This window comes from Mercenaria mercenaria, chromosome 6, assembly GCF_021730395.1.
Source record: "Mercenaria mercenaria strain notata chromosome 6, MADL_Memer_1, whole genome shotgun sequence".
Taxonomy (NCBI): domain Eukaryota; kingdom Metazoa; phylum Mollusca; class Bivalvia; order Venerida; family Veneridae; genus Mercenaria; species Mercenaria mercenaria.
Window position 1 is genome coordinate 42416613 of NC_069366.1, and position 22155 is coordinate 42438767.

General features: G+C 37.5%; 1 protein-coding gene across 1 annotated transcript in view; it reads right to left on the reverse strand.

The window, feature by feature from the left end:
• Window positions 1-22155, reverse strand: part of LOC123549147 (centrosomal protein of 72 kDa-like) — a 113979-nt gene that overhangs the window by 24652 nt on the left and 67172 nt on the right. Inside the window, exons 6-8 of the mRNA XM_045336992.2 lie at window positions 19747-19872; window positions 609-655; window positions 131-347 (exon numbers count right to left, since the gene is read on the reverse strand). Coding sequence (XP_045192927.2) covers window positions 131-347; window positions 609-655; window positions 19747-19872 — 390 coding nt within the window. The remainder of the gene's footprint in view (window positions 1-130; window positions 348-608; window positions 656-19746; window positions 19873-22155) is intronic.

The window sequence follows — 22155 nt, forward strand, 5'->3', positions numbered from 1 at the left end:
TAATCAACACTTGCCAGTCAGGTCAAGTTTACCTTGATGACAAATTTACCTGTTACTTTAAATGTAACACATTCTAGTGTTTGTTTGAACAAACAAAATGTAATTTATCTACTATGAAAAAGTTACCCACCTGTGGCAGGGTTCGGGGTAAAGTAGCCATGACTTTTAAATTTAGAATATGCGTCTGCTTCATCATCAAACTCGAGGTTGGGATCCTTGGTAAGAAGCTGATGGGCTTCATCAGGAGCCTGGGACAACAGCACATCAGGGATATTTGGATATTTCTTCTTGTATACAGCCATTACCTCGTCTATCTCAGAAGGTGCCTTGTTTTTCTTTGGGTGAGGCTGCAAGGTATACAACTCTACGGTAACCAGTATCAACACACAACACTGATTTTTTTATAATAACTAAACAATTATTATATACTGGAGCCCCTGTGGTCAAGTGGCTAAGATTGCTAGCTTGAGACAATTAACTTGTTCCCAAATCTATGGGTTGAAGCCCAGTAAGGTCAGCGGTAAACATGCTATTCTGTCCGGCTTATCCAATAAGACAAAAATTAGAAAAGAAACAAACATATTCTTACACAGATAATTCATACTTACCCGAGTTTCTGGTAAATCTTCTGGTTGCCTTGAAAGCTTTTTAAGACCTGAAAGCAACAAGTGAATGAAGTATTGCCATGCAATACAAAGTCCCCTACTGGAAGGCAACTAATTTTCCGATATCATTCTGTCAATGATATATATATACACAATATTGTAGTATATATTCAATATATTATAACGCGAAGTCTGGATTAAAATTTGCATATATAACAAGAGGGCAATGATGGCCCTATATCACTCACCAGAGTTGATCTGGCCTACTGGCCTAGTTTTTGACCTCACACAGGTTTTTTCTTTCCTTCATAATAGTGTTAATAGGCCCCTTCCCCTCAGAAAATTTCTTTAAAATAATACAGTTTTCCCCAAAAATTGACTTTACATCAGGTTTTTTATTCCCCTTTGCCCAGCTATTTTTCCCCCCAAATCACAGGCCTGGGCCCCTTCCCCTCCTGGTAAAAAATCCCCTGTCACATGACCCAGTTTCAAACTTGACCTAGAGATCATCAAGACAAACATTCTGACCAAGTTTCATAAAGATTGGGTCACAACTGTGGCCTCTAGATTGTTAACAAGTTTTTCCTTTGATTTGACCGGGTGACCTAGTATCTGACCCCACATGACCCAGATTCGAACTTGACCTAGAGGTCATTAAGACAAACATACTGACCAATTCTCATGAGTTTCAAATTTTAACTGTGGACTCTTTTGAGTGTTAAGATTTTCCTTTGATCTGGCCTACTGACCTAGTTTTTGACCCCACAAGACTTAGTTTCAAACTTGATCTAAAGATCATCTATACAAACATTCTGACTAAGTTTCATAAAGATTGGGTTACAACTGTGGCCTCTAGAGTGTTTACAAGCTTTTCCTTTGATCTGACCGGGTGACCTAGATTTTGACCCCACATGACCCAGATTCCAACATGACCTAGAGGTCATCAAGACAAACATGCTGACCAATTCCTGTGAGTTTAAAACTTAAACTGTGGACTGTGTCAACAAGATTTTCCTTTGATCTAGGCTACTGACCTAGTTTTTGACCAAGTTTCATAAAGACTGGATTACAACTGTGGCCTCTGGAGTGTTAATAAGCTTTTCCTGTGATTTGACCAGGTGACCTAGTTTTTGACCCCACATGACCCAGAACTTGACCTAGAGGTCATCAAGACTAAGACTCTGACCAATTCTCACGAGTTTCCAACTTAAACTGTGACTCTTAACAAGATTTTCCATTGATCTGGCCTACTGACCTAGTTTTTGACCCCACATGACCCAGTTTCAAACTTGACCTATAGATCATAAAGACAAACATTCCAACCAAGTTTCATAAAGATTGGGTCATAAATGTGGCCTCTAGAGTGTTAACAAGGCAAAGGGATGATGCACGTCGCATGATGGACAATGACCAGTCACAATAGCTCTCCTTGAGCACTTTGTGCTCTGGTGAGCTAAAAATCTAAAGTTATTGATTGCTTAAAACATTTTGTGACCTTGATCTTTGAGCTAGGGGTATGGGTATTACACATAACACATTGTCTGATTAGGGGAACATCTGTGCCAAGTAATACTAAAATCCCTTAATAGATGGCAGAGTTATGGACCCGACAGGAAAAAAAACCCTACTGACATTTGACCTCCAAGTATGACCTTGACCTTTGAGTAGGGTCTAGGTGTTGCACATGACATGTCATCTTATTATGGGGTACATTTGTGCCAAGTAATATTAAAATCCCTTTATGGATTGTTACAGACCGGACAGGAAAAAACCCTGTTTACCTTTGACTTTCAAGTGTGACCTTGACCTTCAAGCTTGGGGTCCGGGTTTTGCGCATGACATGTCTCATCCAGCAGAATATTTGTGCCGACTAATATTTAAATCCTGTTTTGCATGACAAAGTTATGGACCGGACAGAAAAAAAAACCCTATTGACCTTTAATCGCCAAGTGAGACTTGACCTTTGAGCTAGAGTTCTGGGTGTTGTGATGACACATTGTCTGTTTATGGGGAACATTTATGCTAGGTAATATTGTAATCCAGTGATAAATGGCAGAGTTCTGGACTGGACACAAAACAGCCCCTATTAATGCCATGCTTACATTTGACTGCCAAGTGTGACCTTGACCTGGAAGAAATGATACATGAGGGAGGGACATAGTGGCCCGGAGTCACTCACCTGACCTTGACTATTTGACCTTTAATATACATCTAGGGGTATGAAATTTGGCATGACATATTGTCTTATTATGGGGTACATTTTTTCTAAATAATTTTAGAATCAATTCATGGCTTGTTGAGATACAGACTGGACAGGAAAAAAAAAGCCCTTTTGACATCTGACCTCCGAGTGTGACCTCGACCTTCAAGCTAAGGGTCTGGGTTTTGCACATGACATGTCATCTCATCATGGGGAACATCTGTGTAAAGTAAAATTAAACTCCCTTGATGAATGACAAGAGTTATGGACTGAACATGAAACTGCTGATGGACAGGAGGACACAATGACGGACGGACAGACTGAAAAGCGCAATCCTATAGCCCCCAAAACTGGTTTTCAACCAGTAGTGGACAAAAAAGCTACAAAGCAAAATTACTTTGACTTTAACATAATATTTACTTATTGTTTCTTTATCAAATATTTATTCTGACACAAACCACTTAAACTCAATGTTTTGCTTTAGTTTTCTATTCAAGTTTTAAAAAAAGCCAGTGCTAGCCATAGGCAGCAGGGCATACTCTTGAAAGCTCTTTCTACAATTAATTTTGAAGCCTGAAAGAAATGATACATGAGGGAGGGAGGGACATAGTCACTCGCCTGACCTTAACTATTTGACCTTTAATATATATGTGTCACATTGAATCATGAACAATAAGGGGTCAGGCGGAACCATTACAATGATGCTCCTGACCAAGTTTGATGAAGATCAAGCAATCAAGCAGTTCATGAAAAGAAGTCAATATCAGGCCTCAGGGGTGTAAAATTCCACTCGCCCGCTCGCATTGGCGAGTTAAAGTCTGAATAGGATGAGTGGACCTTGCTGTATACTCGACTGGTCGGGCGAGTGGTTTTTACGTCGTAGCTTTAATGAAATTCAGAAATTACGTCTCGAAAAACGTCAACAAACTTTGAGATGGTTCAGTTGCTACTTTGGTTGACTGGAATTTACCCGCGAATCGTAAAGATATCAAAACGTCATGCCGGTAATTTTCCATTCCAAAGTCATGCCGGTAATTTTCCATTCCGAGAGCATGTGTGACCTCTCATAATATCTAATTTACATCGCCGTTACTTTTGTTTATCGACATGAACACAATAAACGCGCCTAGTGCATTCATTTTTTAACATTATCGCTTCAGTTTTTCAACACCGCTTGAGAAGTAATACAATTTGAATTTTATTAAGATTTCAATAAAATATCGATGAAAATGTAGGCAAATTTGTATAAAAACGGCCGAATTTTCATATAATCATTTGTTAAATTTCAAACAGTGCGATCTTAATTACTTACTTCTTTCTAAGAGAAAATAAGTGATACATACTATGGGCATAAAATTCAGACTTTTGACCAGAAAGAACAAAACAAGAGGGCCATGAATGCCCTGTATCGCTCACCTGACCTATTGACCTAAAGATCATCAAGATTAACATTCTGACCAAGTTTCATTAAGATATGGTCATAAATGTGGCCTCTAAAGTGTTAACTAGCTTTTCCTTTGATTTGACCTGGTGACCTAGTTTTTGACCCGACATGACCCAGATTCGAACTTGTCCTAAAGATCATCAAGTTTAACATTCTGACTAAGCTTCATGAAGATACAGTCATAAATATGGCCTCTAGAGTGTTAACAAGCTTTTCCTTTGATTTGACCTGGTGACCTAGTTTTTGACTCCACCTAACCCAGATTTGAACTTGAGCTAAGATCATCAATATGAACATTTTGACCAAGTTTCATTAAGACATAGTCATAAATGTGGCCTCTAAAGTGTTAACTAGCTATTCCTTTGATTTGACCCTGTGACCTAGTTTTTGCCCTGACATGACCCAGATTCGAACTTGATCTTAAGATCATCAAGTTTAACTTTCTGACTAAGTTTCATGAAGATACAGTTATAAATGTGGCCTCTTAAGTGACAACAAGCTTTTCCTTTGATATGACCTAGTGACCTAGTTTTTGACCCTACCTGAGCCAGATTTAAACTTAATTTAAAGATCATCAAGATTAACATTCTGACCAAGTTTCATTAAGATATGGTCATAAATGTGGCCTCTAAAGTGTAAACTAGCTTTTCCTTTGATTTGACCTGGTGACCTAGTTTCTGATCCTACATGACCCAGATTCAAACTGGATCTTAAGATCATCAATATTAACATTCTGACCAAGTTTCATGAAGATACAGTCATAAATGCGGCCTCTACAGTGTTAACAAGTTTTTCCTTTGATTTGACCTGGCGACCTAGTTTTTGACCCAAGGTGACCCAATATCGAACTCATCCAAGATTTTACTAAGGGTAACATTCTGACCAAGTTTCATTAAGATTGGGCCAAAAATGTGACCTCTAGAGTGTTAACAAGCTTTTCCTTTGATTTGACCTGGTGACCTAGTTTCTGACCCCAGATGACCCAATATCGAACTGTCCAAGATTTTATTGAGGGTAACATTCTGACCAAGTTTCATTAAGATTGGGCCAAAATTGTGACCTCTAGAGTGTTAACAAGCTTTTCCTTTGATTTGATCTGGTGACCTAGTTTTTGACCCCAGATGACCCAATATCGAACTCGCCCAAGATTTTATTGAGGGTAACATTCTGACCAAGTTTCATTAAGATTGGGCCAAAAATGTGACCTCTAGAGTGTTAACAGTCAATTGTTGACGACGGACGAACGGACGGACGACGGACACAGGGCGATCACTAAAGCTCACCTTTGAGCACTTCGTGCTCAGGTGAGCTAAAAACAGAATAAAAAAATCTTAAATAATGAAAAAGTGGCAGTAATTTAAATACATTGAGTAAAACGATTTTTTTTGGTAAAAAGGTTTCTGTTAGTGCGGTGGAATAGGTTACGTGACCTCGTGGACGTAAATAGAAATTTGGTTTTAAAATAAAACAAAATGATGTTGTTGCGGTTTTTAATAAGTTTTAAATGAATCTTTGTACATGTACTTTTTGATAAAATATTCTTCTCAAACGATAATGTAAATTCCTTGAGGACAAATAGGTCACAGAGGTAGGATTTCCACTATTATGGTTTGAGACATTTACTTGTCAGTTTATACGCGATATTGCACATTCGCTTTTAATAACAAATTGAGGAAGAAACTTTTTTATTGACTTCTGCTTCTCATCAATTTAAAGAATCGAGGCGGTACGATCAGACAGTGATGTGTCACATGGCGTGAAAACTGTAACTGTGACATAATGCTATGACAATCTCGTGCGACAATACAGCTTTGATCTCCACTTCAGATGTCATGATACCGACACACTTCTTTTAGCTCTTCGAGAGAATGTTAATGATGAAAACAAGGACAATTACTTAGTTTATCAACAGAATAATTACCGATGACTGTCAACTTTTTTTTTCGCTTTCATGATGGGTAGGTGATTATTGTGTCCATAATTTTTTTTAGGACACTTTTCAAAATAATTATTTTTCGGGAAATAAGTCTTGAGAAAATGAAAATAACTGATATTTAATACTTTCCTGACACTTTGGGAAAGTACGGAAGACTTTGATTATTATTACTATCAATGCAGTTATTATGGAGAGCAACTTGATGGTGGAGATGACAAAATTAGTGAAAGAAAAAGAAAAATGTCTGGTGTGAAAAAGAAATTTAAGAGTAACAAAAATGAAATCAAAAAGGAAACGTAGTGTACGAGCTATGTGTTATGTTTGAAATTTGCTTGTTGTACATAATACTCTTTCCATAAAACGTATAAAATGTGACAGTATTAAAAATGTCAATTATTAGGGCGAGTGACTGTTCACTAAGGGCGAGCAGATTTTACTAGCTACTAGTCCTGCAGGGCGAGTGGTGTGAAAAAGAATTCTACACCCCTGGGCTTTTTTTTATTTTTAGATCTAGCAGCCCCTAAAAGGGGCCATTTGCATCCACATGGGCCAAGTACCTCCATTTGAACAAACTTGTAAGAGGACTTTACAATGATGCTACAGACCAAGTTTGATCAAGATATCCAGCCAGCCATTCATCAGATGTCATTTAAACGGTTTAGTTTTAGCTCTAGCAGCCGCTAAATGACAACCAAATTGAACTAGAACTGTCACAGGAGTGATGAATACCCCTACAATACGGTCTTGTCACAGAAGAATGACAACCATAAGATAGACATGGCCACAAGAAGGTGCAATTTAAATCAAACTTGACCTGTATTTTATGATGTTACACATGTGTACCAAAATTTGTCTAAATCTGTCAAACCTTTTGTGAGTTATTGTACGGCAACCATGAGTTTGACACATTTTAAGTTGGAAAGGGGCCATAACTACATATAAAATTGGTGGTTTGTAGCCAAAGTCAAACTTTACATGTATTTTATGATGTTACACCTGTGTATCAAAAACATTTATATCTGTCAAGAACTGTCACTGGATGAATATTGCACAATAGCTTGAGTCTGTGTTAAAAAATACCAATTGATAAGAGAGGTACAGATAAAGTGTATCAAAACCCTATATAATAGGGATGGGAACGAATATTCGAATATTTGAAAATCGGCTAATTCTAAAGAACAAAACATGTCACGTTTGTTTATCGCGTATCAAAAGATTTCCAATTAACAAGAAAATAGCAATGCATAATTGGCAGGGGCCATCCTTACAGTTTAACAGTTTGCAACAGGCGTCAATGTGTCAGATGCATGTCAAAAGATGTCCAATTAACAAGAAAATTGCAATGCATAGGTCATTGCTACGGATTAACAGATTGTATTAGGCGTAAATGTGATATCTTTTTATCTTTTGTTCATTTTTACTGGCGCCTGTTTTATGTAACAAGTTGTAGAATTTTTTTTGGAAAACAATACCAAACTTGTAGATACTGTCGATCTTTTCACAATATTTTGTACGACGTTTCAGACCATCCGCGGAATCGGTTTTCATCCGCAATCGGCTGTACTCCAATTAAATTTTGAAGTACTTTATAATAAAATCAAGAAATAGCATATGGTTGATGCATAAGTTCATGTTGAAGGAGGTTTAAGTCTGCCTTACTTGCTTTTTACACAACGATTGAAAATTTTCAAAATGGCGGCGGTAATACAACAGCGCGTCACGTGTTTAAATGGGACGACCTGCTATTTTTAGATAAAACTGCGACGGTCTAAATTATAACCGTTTTGATTTTTTGTATCATTTTGAAGCCAAAACACTGAGTTAGTTAAATATGTTCATGATTATACTGACAGAATTGTGAAATAAAATGCTAGGATCAGCGGGTTTTGCTAGGTAGGATCGGGTTAACGGAAACAAACATTTTTTGGCCTTATTACGTACGATGATCCACACTTTAAACAAATGAATACGTTGGGTATATGCCAATCACTTAATAAGAATTTAAAGCTTCCATTAAAACAAACCGAATATATTCGAATATGGCAAACCGAATATTCGAATATTGATTTCAGTATTCGTTCCCATCCCTACTATATAAGTATAATTCTAAGCAAAAAGGGGGCATAATTCAGGAAATACTGGTGCAAGAGTTATGCACCTTTTGTCATATGATGTGGGTGATGATGTGGAACAACTACTTCAAGTTTGAAACAAATGCATTTCGTAATAACTGAGATATAGTGAAAATGCATCAAAATTAACCTTAAACTAGAAATGCTTTTGAGAAAAGCGCATGTCTCCCACAACTGCCCCTATGAAAAATGTCTAGTTTCTCTGGATGGTCTAGATCAGTGGATCCAATCAGTAACTCAAGGTCCGTAATTCAAAAATGCCTCGGCGGATTTGGCTAGTTATCGAACTTGGCCGAGGTCTCATGGTCAAACATACTTTGTTCAAGTTTGGTGAAGATTGGATGAGAAATGTTCCACTTAGAGTGTGACACACAGACAGACAGACAGACTGGAGTAAATCAATATGTCTTCCACACCACTGTGTGGTGGGAGACATAAATCTAAGTAAAAGGGGGAATAATTCATGAAAAATTGGTGTCAGAGTTATGCACCTAGTGTCACATGATGTGGGTGATAAGGTCATACATGTGATATGTCCCGGATTGTCCGGGATTGTCCCGGAAATTACATACTCGTCCCGGTGTCCCGGACAGTCTTGAAATGTCCCGGAAAAATAAAAATACAGGAACAAATAAAAATAATCCCCCAAAAAACTTGTTTTTTTTGTCTATAAGTTGATGAATTTCACACAATAAACAGTCCCCGGTGTCACATTGTTTATTCCTAATCAGTTTCATACCCTCGAGCGGGACACGTGTTGATTAAGTCCGCTTTGATCGCGGACGATCTTTTGATGACACTGATTAAGTTACGGTCAGTTATTATGATGACCCTGATTAAGAACTGACAGGATTATGCAATAACTGTTTTATGGTACTTAAATTAGGAACAATAGTCGTAAATCTCTTTGTTTTTAGCACGTTGGCGGTAAAGCTGCATGTAGAAGAGATTGTTGAAAACGGTCAATTAAACGATAATGATTTTAAAAGGTTGTAATAATTTAAGATCAAGATCGATTGTCACACATATTCTAAATTAAAATATTGAATGCCTTTGCCGACCGACCCATGGAAATTGACCAGACTCCAAATATTTTATATCGGCGATTTTATTTACAAGATATATTGTATTCCTTTAAGGATTCAATTTAATTATTAGATAAATGTTTAAGGTTTAGAATGATACCAAATTAGCTAGAATCTAAATCACGATGACCAGGTTGATTCTTCGTATATAGTTAGTCTCCTAATTCTGTTCACCTCGGGAACGCAATAAATTCACGTGCCGAACTATAGATGTGTATTACCCGTACATGTATTTACCTCCCTTGGAAAGCTAGATGACATCTGCAGCAAATTAAAACATTGTAAGCGAGTGAACAATGTTTATCTCTCAAAACTACATGTAATATTACGATATTTTTGCATGAAACAGACGAATACCAATGTCACGATGTATGTCCCGGACAAAAGGTAAAAATCCCGGAAATTTTAACTCAGAATCACGGAAACGTTCTGAAAAATTATGGCATGTATGTAAGGTGGAACATCTATTTTAAGTTTGAGTCAAATCCATTTTGTAATAACTGAGGTATATTGAAAATGCATCAAAATTAACCTTAAATTCTGAGTAAAAGGGGGCATAATTCATGAAATATTGGTGCAAGAGTTATGCACCTTGTGTCTCATGATGTGGGTGATAAGGTAGAACACCTATTTTAAGTTTGAATCAAATCCATTTTGTAATAACTGAGATATAGTGAAAATGCATCAAAATTAACCTTAAATTCTAAGTAAAAGGGGGCATAATTCATGAAAAATTGGTGTCAGAGTTATGCACCTTGTGTCACATGATGTGGGTTATAAGGTGGAACATCTATATTAAGTTTGAATCAAATCCATTTAGTAATAACTGAGATATAGATTTCGGGATGGGACGGGACGGGATGTGACGCGACAAAACTGACTCCTATATAGCCCCTCCACCCTCCCTCCCACCCCCGCAAACATGTTTGGTGGGGGTAAAAAAAAAAAATTTGGAGATGACCTTACAATGATGCTACACTTCAAGTTTAATGTTATTCATCAAGCCCTTCATAAGAAGAAGTCATTGCAAAATATTGTATTTTTTAGCTCTAGCGGATCCTTAAAGGTGCCAAGCACCCAATTCAAACAAATATAGGACCTTATAATGATGCTACAGATTAAGTCTGATGAAGATGCCTCCATTTCTAACAAGAGGGTCATTGACCCTAAAGCGCTCACCTGTGTACAAGGCTTCAAGTGTGTTTGTATAATGTAATGGTACAAGTACAGAGTTAGGTTTCTTCTATATTAGCCTATATTATATACATGTCACACACATTTTTGAACCTATAAGGCAATAATTTGAACAATTATGGCGGACAGTACAACTCCGATATCGAATGCCAAATATCAAGACTCTAGCTTCTATTGATTCAGAGAAGAAGATTTTCAAGGTTTCTTATATATAAGCCTATAGTAAGTACATGTCACACACAGGGGCGTGGCCATTTTTGACCTTGAAGCAATAATTTGGACAATTATGTCAGAGAGTCAAACCTTTATATCACATGCAAAATATCATATGTACCTCATGTTATTTTCATAGACTTCTCCAAAACCTACCATGAAAGCTCTTGGGGATATGTTTGGCATTCACTGCAGGTGATATCAATCAAGGGAACCAACCAAACTCAGATAAGAGCTACCGTTATGTTTGCACGTAATGCCAGTGGAGATAAAATGAAACCATTTACCATAACAAGAGGGTCATGATGACCCTATATCGCTCAACTGTTAAACTTGGCCTTGGTAAAAAAGTAAAATTACTGGAATGGTAAAGGACAAACAACAATATTTTAGTTTAGGCCTTAAAAGAAGTTGTTTTAGCTCTGCCTGCCCCTTAAAGTAGCCAACTCAAACAATTTTAACAAATTTTAATGCTACTGACCAAGTTTGGTGTAATTCTGACCATTAATTTCTAGGGCCGGGTACCGCCTTGAAAAAAATACCGAGGTATACCACGGTTTTTTCCTAATTACCACGGTATACCACCATTTTTCGTAAGACTTACAGCTATGGTAGTGGTCATAAAAATATTGAAAAACTCTCAGAAAGACTTAATTTATTATGAGCAACAATGAAGACTAGTTACTTGACTAGAATTAAAGAAAACAAGAGATCACAGAGTGATCTTGGTGCCCACCACTGAGCCATTTTTTGAATGTTCCAAATTTCAAGACTAGCTCAAGGTCAAAATCAAGGTCAAATTTCATTTCAGTACACAACACTGTGCATGTGGTTCATGCATAAGGTCTAAATTTGAAAGCTGCAGCTTGAGAAATGTGAAAGCAGGTCACTAGATCAAATTCAAGGTCAAATTTCATTTCGGTACACAAAATTGTGCAATGTGCTCCTTATCTGGAGGCTGTAGCTTGAGTATTGTGAAAGTAGATACTAAGCAAAAATCAATGTCAAATTTCAATTCAGAACACAAAAATATGCATATGGACCAAATTTGAAGGCTGTAGCTTGAGAAATGTGAAAGAAGGTCACTAGGTCAATCTCAAGATGAAAGTTCATTTCCGTACACAAAACTATGCATGTGGTCCAAATTTGAAGGCTGTAGCTTGAGAATGTGAAAGTAGGTCACCAGGTCAAAATCAAGGTCAAAGTTCATTTTGGTACAAGAAACTACCATGTGGTCAAAATTTGAAGACTGTAGCTTGAGAAATGTGAAAGTTGGTCACTAGGTCAAAATCAAGGTCAAATTTTATTTTGGAACATAAAACTATGCATGTGGTCCAAATCTGAAGCCTGTACCTTCAAAAATGTGAAAGTAGGACACTAGGTCAATGTCAAGGTCAAAGTTTTTTTTGGTACACAAAACTATGCATGTGGTCCAAATTTGGAGGCTGTAGCTACAGAAATGTGAAAGTAGGTCACTAGGTCAAGATCAAGGTCAACTCATGTCCAGGTTCATCTTGCCACTCAAAAATATACATGTGGTCCAAATTTGAATGTTGTAGGTTATGGACAAGAAGATTTTAAAAGTTTTTCCCTATATAAGTCTATATGAACCATGTGACCCCTGGGGGGGCCATATTTGACCCTAGAGGGATAATTTGAACAAACTTGGTAAAGACCCACTGGATGCTGCTACATTACAAATATCAAAGCCCTAAGCTCTGTGGTTTGGGCAGGAAGATTTTCAAAGTTTTTCCCTAGATAAATCTATGTAAACCATGTGACTGCCAGGGTGGGGCCATATTTGACCCTAAGGGAATAATTTGAATAATCTTAGCAGAGGACCACTAGATGATGTCACATACAAAATATCAAAGCCCTAGGCCCCGTGGTTTTGGACAAGAGGTTTTTCAAAGTTTTTCCCTATATAAGTCTATATAAACCATGTGACCCCTGGGACAGGGCCATATTTTACCCCAGGAGAATAATTTGAATAAACTTAGTAGAGGACCACTGGATGATGCTATATACCAAATATCAAAGCCCTAGGCTCTGTGGTTTTGGACAAGAAGATTTTTCAAAGTTTTTCCTTATATAAATCTATGTAAACTATAAAAATAAACAAAGGGCCATAAGTCACTCAAAAATTGTGGAACCAGCCTGATTTTCTGGGGGACACAACTAGGGTATCAATGATGGTGGGCTAAAAATACACTGGAATAATAACTTGACTAATGACTAGTTAGATTAATGACCCTTAGTATTTTTTACCAGTTTGTATTAGCTGGAAGACGCCATATTGTCTCTAGGGAAGCACTGGGTCACATGTATGAAGGTCGCGCTTGTTTGAAGTTCGATTGGTGCACCCGTTTGATAAACCAGTAATGTTTACAAATAGTATGAAGGCTTCATCAAATCGTTTTCAAAGAAAAAAAAATAAATTTTGACCACTTTTTCCATACTATATATTTCTTTTTGAATACATGCAAATACACACTGGGATATTTTAAACTATCATCATTTAAACAAGAAGTCGGGACTCGGCGTATTTACCAGACTCAAAGTAAAACAAGTGCGCCCATGACGTCATCCATCTATATGGAATAATCCGGAGGTTTTCGAAGGTTTTGATTGGGGATCACGCGGTCGATGATGCATGTTCAATTGTACCACTGGGTGGTTATTTTTGGAAACTAATAATAGTAGCATGGGAATCCAGAGATATAATCGGAAAATCATGCATGGTGTCATTTGCTGTTATGGTAGGCTACATAGACAATGTAAATTAAAAATAAACAGAAGTATGGATAATGTTAATAAAATACCAGTATTCCCCGATGGTACCGCGGTATTGGTATTGTACCACGGGAAGATGGTACGTACCACGGTTACTGGTATACTGCGCACCTCTAATAGTTTCACAGAAGATGTTTAAGTAAAACTGTTGATGAAGGATGACGGATGCAGAATGGTGAACACTGGATCATCAGCCTATACTAACAGCTCATCCTGAACATGGTTCAAGTGAGCTAAAAATCCCATTGGCAGACTACCTGCAGCATTGAAATAATCAGACCAATTTCTGTCTCCAACCCACTGGTAAATTTTCCACTTCTATCTACTATATCTGTTGCGCTCAATTAAAAAAGATTTCTACATAATGTCTCCAATAAACATCCATCAAAACTATCTCTATTTTAATATTTTGCAAATAACTGTCCACTGAACTGAAGCCAAATATTGCTAAGATTCCAATTCTATAACTGGTACAACAGACACAGGAGACATGAATGCCTCTTCAATATTTACTGTAGTAAAGCTGGTACAATAGAGACAGGAGGAGACATGAATGCCTCTTATATTTACTGTAGTAAAGCTGGTACAATAGAGACAGGAGGAGACATGAATGCCTCTTATATTTACTGTAGTAAAGCTGGTACAATAGCGACAGGAGGAGACATGAATGCCTCTTATATTTACTGTAGTAAACTGGTATAATAGACAAAGGAGGAGACATGAATGCCTCTTCAATATTTACTGTAGTAAAGCTGGTATAATAGAGACAGGAGGAGACATGAATGCCTCTTATATTTACTGTAGTAAAGCTGGTATAATAGACAAAGGAGGAGACATGAATGCCTCTTCAATATTTACTGTAGTAAAGCTGGTATAATAGACACAGGAGGAGACATGAATGCCTCTTATATTTACTGTAGTAAACTGGTATAATAGACAAAGGAGGAGACATGAATGCCTCTTCAATATTTACTGTAGTAAAGCTGGTATAATAGAGACAGGAGGAGACATGAATGCCTCTTATATTTACTGTAGTAAACTGGTATAATAGACAAAGGAGGAGACATGAATGCCTCTTCAATATTTACTGTAGTAAAGCTGGTATAATAGACACAGGAGGAGACATGAATGCCTCTTCAATATTTACTGTAGTAAAGCTGGTATAATAGAGACAGGAGGAGACATGAATGCCTCTTATATTTACTGTAGTAAACTGGTATAATAGACAAAGGAGGAGACATGAATGCCTCTTCAATATTTACTGTAGTAAAGCTGGTATAATAGAGACAGGAGGAGACATGAATGCCTCTTATATTTACTGTAGTAAAGCTGGTATAATAGACAAAGGAGGAGACATGAATGCCTCTTCAATATTTACTGTAGTAAAGCTGGTACAATAGCGACAGGAGGAGACATGAATGCCTCTTATATTTACTGTAGTAAAGCTGGTATAATAGACAAAGGAGGAGACATGAATGCCTCTTATATTTACTGTAGTAAAGCTGGTACAATAGACAAAGGAGGAGACATGAATACCTCTTATATTTACTGTAGTAAAGCTGGTATAATAGCGACAGGAGGAGACATGAATGCCTCTTATATTTACTGTAGTAAGGCTGGTATAATAGACACAGGAGGAGACATGAATGCCTCTTATATTTACTGTAGTAAAGCTGGTACAATAGACAAAGGAGGAGACATGAATACCTCTTATATTTACTGTAGTAAGGCTGGTATAATAGACACAGGAGGAGACATGAATGCCTCTTATATTTACTGTAGTAAAGCTGGTACAATAGACAAAGGAGGAGATATGAATACCTCTTATATTTACTGTAGTAAAGCTGGTATAATAGACAAAGGAGGAGACATGAATGCCTCTTATATTAACTGTAGTAAAGCTGGTATAATAGAGACAGGAGGAGACATGAATGCCTCTTACATTTACTGTAGTAAGGCTGGTATAATAGACACAGGAGGAGACATGAATGCCTCTTATATTTACTGTAGTAAAGCTGGTACAATAGACAAAGGAGGAGACATGAATACCTCTTATATTTACTGTAGTAAAGCTGGTATAATAGACAAAGGAGGAGACATGAATGCCTCTTATATTAACTGTAGTAAAGCTGGTATAATAGCGACAGGAGGAGACATGAATGCCTCTTATATTTACTGTAGTAAAGCTGGTACAATAGCGACAGGAGACATGAATGCCTCTTTAATATTTACTGTAGTAAAGCTGGTATAATAGCAACAGGAGGAGACAAGAATGCCTCTTATATTCAATATTTACTGTAGTAAAGCTGGTATAATAGAGACAAGAGGAGACATGAATGCCTCCAATATTTTACTGTAGTAAAACCGGTATAATAGCGACAGGAGGAGACATGAATGCCTCTTCAATATTTACTGTAGTAAAGCTGGTATAATAGACACAGGAAGAGACATGAATGCCTCCAATATTTTACTGTAGTAAAACCGGCATAATAGCGACAGGAGGAGACATGAATGCCTCTTCAATATTTAATGTAGTAAAGCTGGTATAATAGACACAGGAAGAGACATGAATGCCTCTTCAATATTTACTGTAGTAAAGCTGGTATAATAGACACAGGAGACATGAATGCCTCTTCAATATTTATTGTAGTAAAGCTGGTATAATAGACATAGGAGGAGACATGAATGCCTCTTCAATATTTACTGTAGTAAAGCTGGTATAATAGACACAGGAGACATGAATGCCTCTTCAATATTTACTGTAGTAAACTGGTATAATAGAGACAGGAGGAGACATGAATGCCTCTTCAATATTTACTGTAGTAAAGCTGGTACAATAGACAGGAGGAGACATGAATGCCTCTTCAATATTAACTGTAGTAAACTGGTATAAAAGAGACAGGAGGAGACATGAATGCCTCTTCAATATTTACTGTAGTAAACTGGTATAATAGAGACAGGAGGAGACATGAATGCCTCTTCAATATTTACTGTAGTAAACTGGTATAATAGACACAGGAGACATGAATGTCTCTTATATTTACTGTAGTAAAGCTGGTATAATAGACACAGGAGGAGACAAGAATGCCTCTTACATTTACTGTTGTAGAGCTGGTATAAACTAGAAAATGCTTTTGTAAAAAAGCGCATGTCTCCCCCAATGCAAAGTCCTATAGGCAAGAAGTCAATAGAGGTCAGGAGCGAAAGTCAAAGAGACACTGATGGTTGGCTGCAACAGGGATTATCTACTTGGCATGTCCAGTCATCCCACTAAATTTCAACACTCTTGGCCTAGTGGTTCTCAAGTCACCGTTCAGGCTCCTGTGACCTTGACCTTTGATCAAGTGACCTCAAAATAAAAAGGGGTCATCTACTCTGCATGACCAATCATCCTATAAAGTTTCATCATTCTGGGTCAAGTGGTTCTCAAGTTACTGACCGGAAATGGTTTTCAATGTTCAGGCCCCTGTGACCTTGACCTTTCACAGAGTGACCCCAAAATCGTTAGGGGTCATCTACTCTGCATGACCAATCATCCTATTAAGTTTCAACAATCTGGGTCAAGTGGTTCTCAAGTTACTGACCGGAAATGATTTTCAATGGTCAGGCCCCTGTGGCCTTGACCTTTAATGGAGTGACCCCAAAATCGATAGGGGTCATCTACTTTGCATGTACAATCATCCTATGAAGTTTCAACATTCTGGGTCAAGTGGTTCTCTAGTTATTGATCGGAAATGGTTTTCCATGTTCAGGCCCCTGTGACCTTGACCTTTGATGGAGTGACTCCAAAATCAATAGGGGTCATCTACTCTTCATGACCAATCATCCTATGAAGTTTCAACATTCTGGGTCAAGTGGTTCTCTAGTTATTGATCGGAAATGGTTTTCAATGTTCAGGCCCCTGTGACCTTGACCTTTGACGGAGTGCCCCCAAAATCATAGGGGTCATCTACTCTTCATGGCCAATCATCCTATGAAGTTTCAACATTCTGGGTCAAGTGGTTTTTCTAGTTATTGATCGGAAATGGTTTTCAATGTTCAGGCCCCTGTGACCTTGACCTTTGACGGAGTGACCCCAAAATCAATAGGGGTCCTCTACTCCAGCAGCCCTACAACCTGATGAAGTTTCAACATTCTGGGTCAAGTGGTTTTCTAGTTATTGATCGGAAATGGTTTTCAATGTTCAGGCCCCTGTGACCTTGACCTTTGACGGAGTGACCCCAAAATCAATAGGGGTCGTCTACTCCAGCAGCCCTACAATCCTATGAAGTTTGAAGGTTCTAGGTCAAATGGTTCTCCAGTTATTGCTCGGAAATGAAGTGTGACGTACGGACGGACAGACGGACGGACGGATGGACGAAAGGACGGACAGGGCAAAAACAATATGTCTCCTGGGGGAGACATAATTAATAGACAAAGGAGAAGACATGAATGCCTTTTCAATATTTACTGTAGTAAAGCTGGTATAATAGACACAGGAGGAGACAGGAATGCCTCTTCAATATTTACTGTAGTAAAGCTGGTATAATAGACACATGAATGCCTCTTACATTCAATATTTACTGTAGTAAAGCTGGTATAATAGAGACAAGAGGAGACATGAATGCCTCCAATATTTTACTGTAGTAAAACCGGCATAATAGCGACAGGAGGAGACATGAATGCCTCTTATATTTACTGTAGTAAAGCTGGTATAATAGACAAAGGAGGAGACAGGAATGCCTCTTCAATATTTACTGTAGTAAACTGGTATAATAGACACAGGAGGAGACATGAATGCCTCTTCAATATTTACTGTAGTAAAGCTGGTATAATAGACACAGGAGGAGACATGAATGCCTCTTCAATATTTTACTGTAGTAAAGCTGGTATAATAGACAGGAGGAGACATGAATGCCTCTTCAATATTTACTGTAGTAAACTGATATAACAGACACAGGAGACATGAATGCCTCTTCAATATTTACTGTAGTAAAGCTGGTACAATAGACAGGAGGAGACATGAATGCCTCTTCAATATTTACTGTAGTAAACTGGTATAATAGAGACAGGAGGAGACATGAATGCCTCTTCAATATTTACTGTAGTAAACTGGTACAATAGACAGGAGGAGACATGAATGCCTCTTCAATATTTACTGTAGTAAACTGATATAACAGACACAGGAGACATGAATGCCTCTTCAATATTTACTGTAGTAAAGCTGGTATAATAGACAGGAGGAGACATGAATGCCTCTTCAATATTTACTGTAGTAAAGCTGGTACAATAGACAGGAGGAGACATGAATGCCTCTTCAATATTTACTGTAGTAAACTGGTATAATAAAGACAGGAGGAGACATGAATGCCTCTTCAATATTTACTGTAGTAAAGCTGGTACAATAGACAGGAGACATGAATGCCTCTTCAATATTAACTGTAGTAAACTGGTATAATAGAGACAGGAGACATGAATGCCTCTTCAATATTTACTGTAGTAAACTGGTATAATAGAGACAGGAGGAGACATGAATGCCTCTTCAATATTTACTGCAGTAAACTGGTATAATAGAGACAGGAGGAGACATGAATGCCTCTTCAATATTTACTGTAGTAAACTGATATAATAGACACAGGAGACATGAATGCCTCTTACATTTACTGTAGTAAAGCTGGTATAATAGACACAGGAGGAGACATGAACGCCTCCAATATTTTACTGTAGTAAAACCGGCATAATAGCGACAGGAGGAGACATGAATGCCTCTTCAATATTTACTGTAGTAAAGCTGGTACAATAGACAGGAGACATGAATGCCTCTTCAATATTAACTGTAGTAAACTGGTATAATAGAGACAGGAGGAGACATGAATGCCTCTTCAATATTTACTGTAGTAAACTGGTATAATAGAGACAGGAGGAGACATGAATGCCTCTTCAATATTTACTGTAGTAAACTGATATAACAGACACAGGAGACATGAATGCCTCTTACATTTACTGTAGTAAAGCTGGTATAATAGACAAAGGAGGAGACATGAATGCCTCATATATTTACAGGAAACATGAATGCCTCTTATATTTACTGTAGTAAAGCTGGTATAATAAATACAGGAGGAGACATGAATGCCTCTTATATTCACTGTAGTAAAGAACGCTTACCAACAATGGAATAGTCTTCAACTGAAGCTTCTTTTACATTTGATCCTGTAAGTGGTCTTGCCTTGCTCAAGTCTCCTCCAGTTCTTGCTATGAGATCCAATATTTCAACATCATCATCATCTAAAACTGAATAAGAGCAGCTTCTGTTTGTAAAAAAAATATACCAGGAATGTCTCCATACGATAGCCTTGTAACAAACTCGGTAACATATGGTTTCCAAAAAGACATTTTCTCCAAATACTAATGTCTAAACTTGTTTGAAATAAGAAATGTGGAAATGTGGAAAGTCAGGTTTTCAAACTTTGCATCACATCAACAGATTTGTTTAAGTACATATTCCAGAGTAACTCTGGAAAAACTGCGGACAAATACAAAACATCCATGGAAAGTAGGTATGACATTCCGTCTCACTAAGGTTAACATTCATGCCAAATATAAACAAGATTCCTCAATGCTAGACAAAGTTATGGGCCGTACAAGATCTGACATGACCTTTGCCCAACTGTGACTTTGACCTTTGAGATAGGATCCTGGGGTTTGCGCATGACACTCTGTCTCACTGAGGTTAACATTCATGTCAAATATAAACAAGATTACTCCATGCAAGTCAAAGGTATAGTGTGGACAAAGAAATCCGGACAGACGCATGCACTTACGCACACTTGCACATACACCAAACCGCCATTTGGACAACTATGTCTTTGCTTATGCAAGCAGGCTAAACAAAAAATCTGACTGCATCCAATCATGCAATTCAGAAGTACAGATATAACAAAAATAGATGTGTCTTTGCCATATGTAATTCCTGACATTACGTCATTAGTTTGACCTTGACCATATGGCAGAGTAAGGCCCTTGACCATATGGCAGAGTAAGGCCCTGACCAGGATTTGAACCTAGACCTGTCCATTCCACACTTTAAAAATGCTTTCGCCTACTGCACCACAAAGGAACTTTCAATGTAAGCTAATTAATCAGGTTATTGAACAGAAACAATTTTTTATTTTTCGTAACAGTGACCTTGTTCTGAGTGAACCCCATCTCTGTCCTTGATAAAACTGCCTGAACACAAAGTATGCTGACAAAAGAAGGTACCCAAACTAAAGGTATTAAGATTAAACCATTTTTCTATTTTCAGTCCCAAAATACATTCTTCATATAAGCTTGCTACACATCATGTCTGGTGACAGTAAGTCAAAGTTATATAAACTGGAAAACAACTTTTTTAGGATCACAATGAAAACAAAAAAAATCTATGTGACCTTGATCTTGACCAAATAGCATTAAGATAACTTATTAATTGCAAACTAGAATGTGTCTGTAGGACACAGGGTGTGCTCCCATCGGTACATTTGTCACAAATAAGGGGCAATAATTCAAATGTTTGCAGTCTTAATGGGCTCAACAAACATTTTATATAAAGGATTCATTATTCTAGGCCATAAACTTTTTGAGCTATGAGCATCTTAAACAAAAAATCCACTATTTTGGCTATTTCAAGGGCCATAACTGTAATTAGTGCTAAAATCTCAAGAAGAATCCCAAGTGCGCATGGTCACGTCATGATAAAGACTCATGCAAGGTTTCATGAATTTACATCAAATACTTTTTGAGCTAGGCACGTCATTAGGTGAAAATGTATATTTTTGACTATTTCAGGGGCCATAACTTCGAAAATAAGGGGTGGAACCTGACGAAAATAGGAGGTGTGCAAGTTCATATCATGATAAAGACTCATGCTAGTTTTCATCAATTTATATGAAATACTTTTTGAGCTAGGCGCGTCACAAGGTGAAAATGTGCATTTTTTACTATTTCAGGGGCCATAACTCTACAAATAGGGGGCGGAACCAGACGAAAAATAGGAGGTGCGCAAGTTCATATCATGATAAAGACTCATGCAAGGTTTCATCAATTGAAATGAATTACTTTTTGAGCTAGGCATGTCACACATTTTTCGGACAGACGGATGCATGGACAAGACCAAATCTATATCCTCGCACCACTCATATTGGGGGCAGGGTTGTCCGGAATTTGGCGGGAATTCCCACTGGTATATACCCGGAATTCCCGTACTGGAAAATACACCTAAAATTGCACAAGAGTGCCAGACTGTCATAAAATAGGCCCGTCTAAATATTCAGTTACGTATCATAAAGGTAATAATGTTGATGTTGTATGCCTTGTTAACCCAAAACAAGAGTGCAAGAATGTCACAATATACGCCCGTCACAGCAAATTTCTTTACTCTAGCACCTGTATTTGCAAATGGAATTTTAATTTTGTGGTTGTTTAGTAATAACTAAGTGTTTTGTTTTTCTAAGTCCACAAAAAAACTCCTTACCAGGTAGAGATACCTTAAAATACACCTAAAATTGGAAAGTAACATCTATGTTGTACCACAGAAAA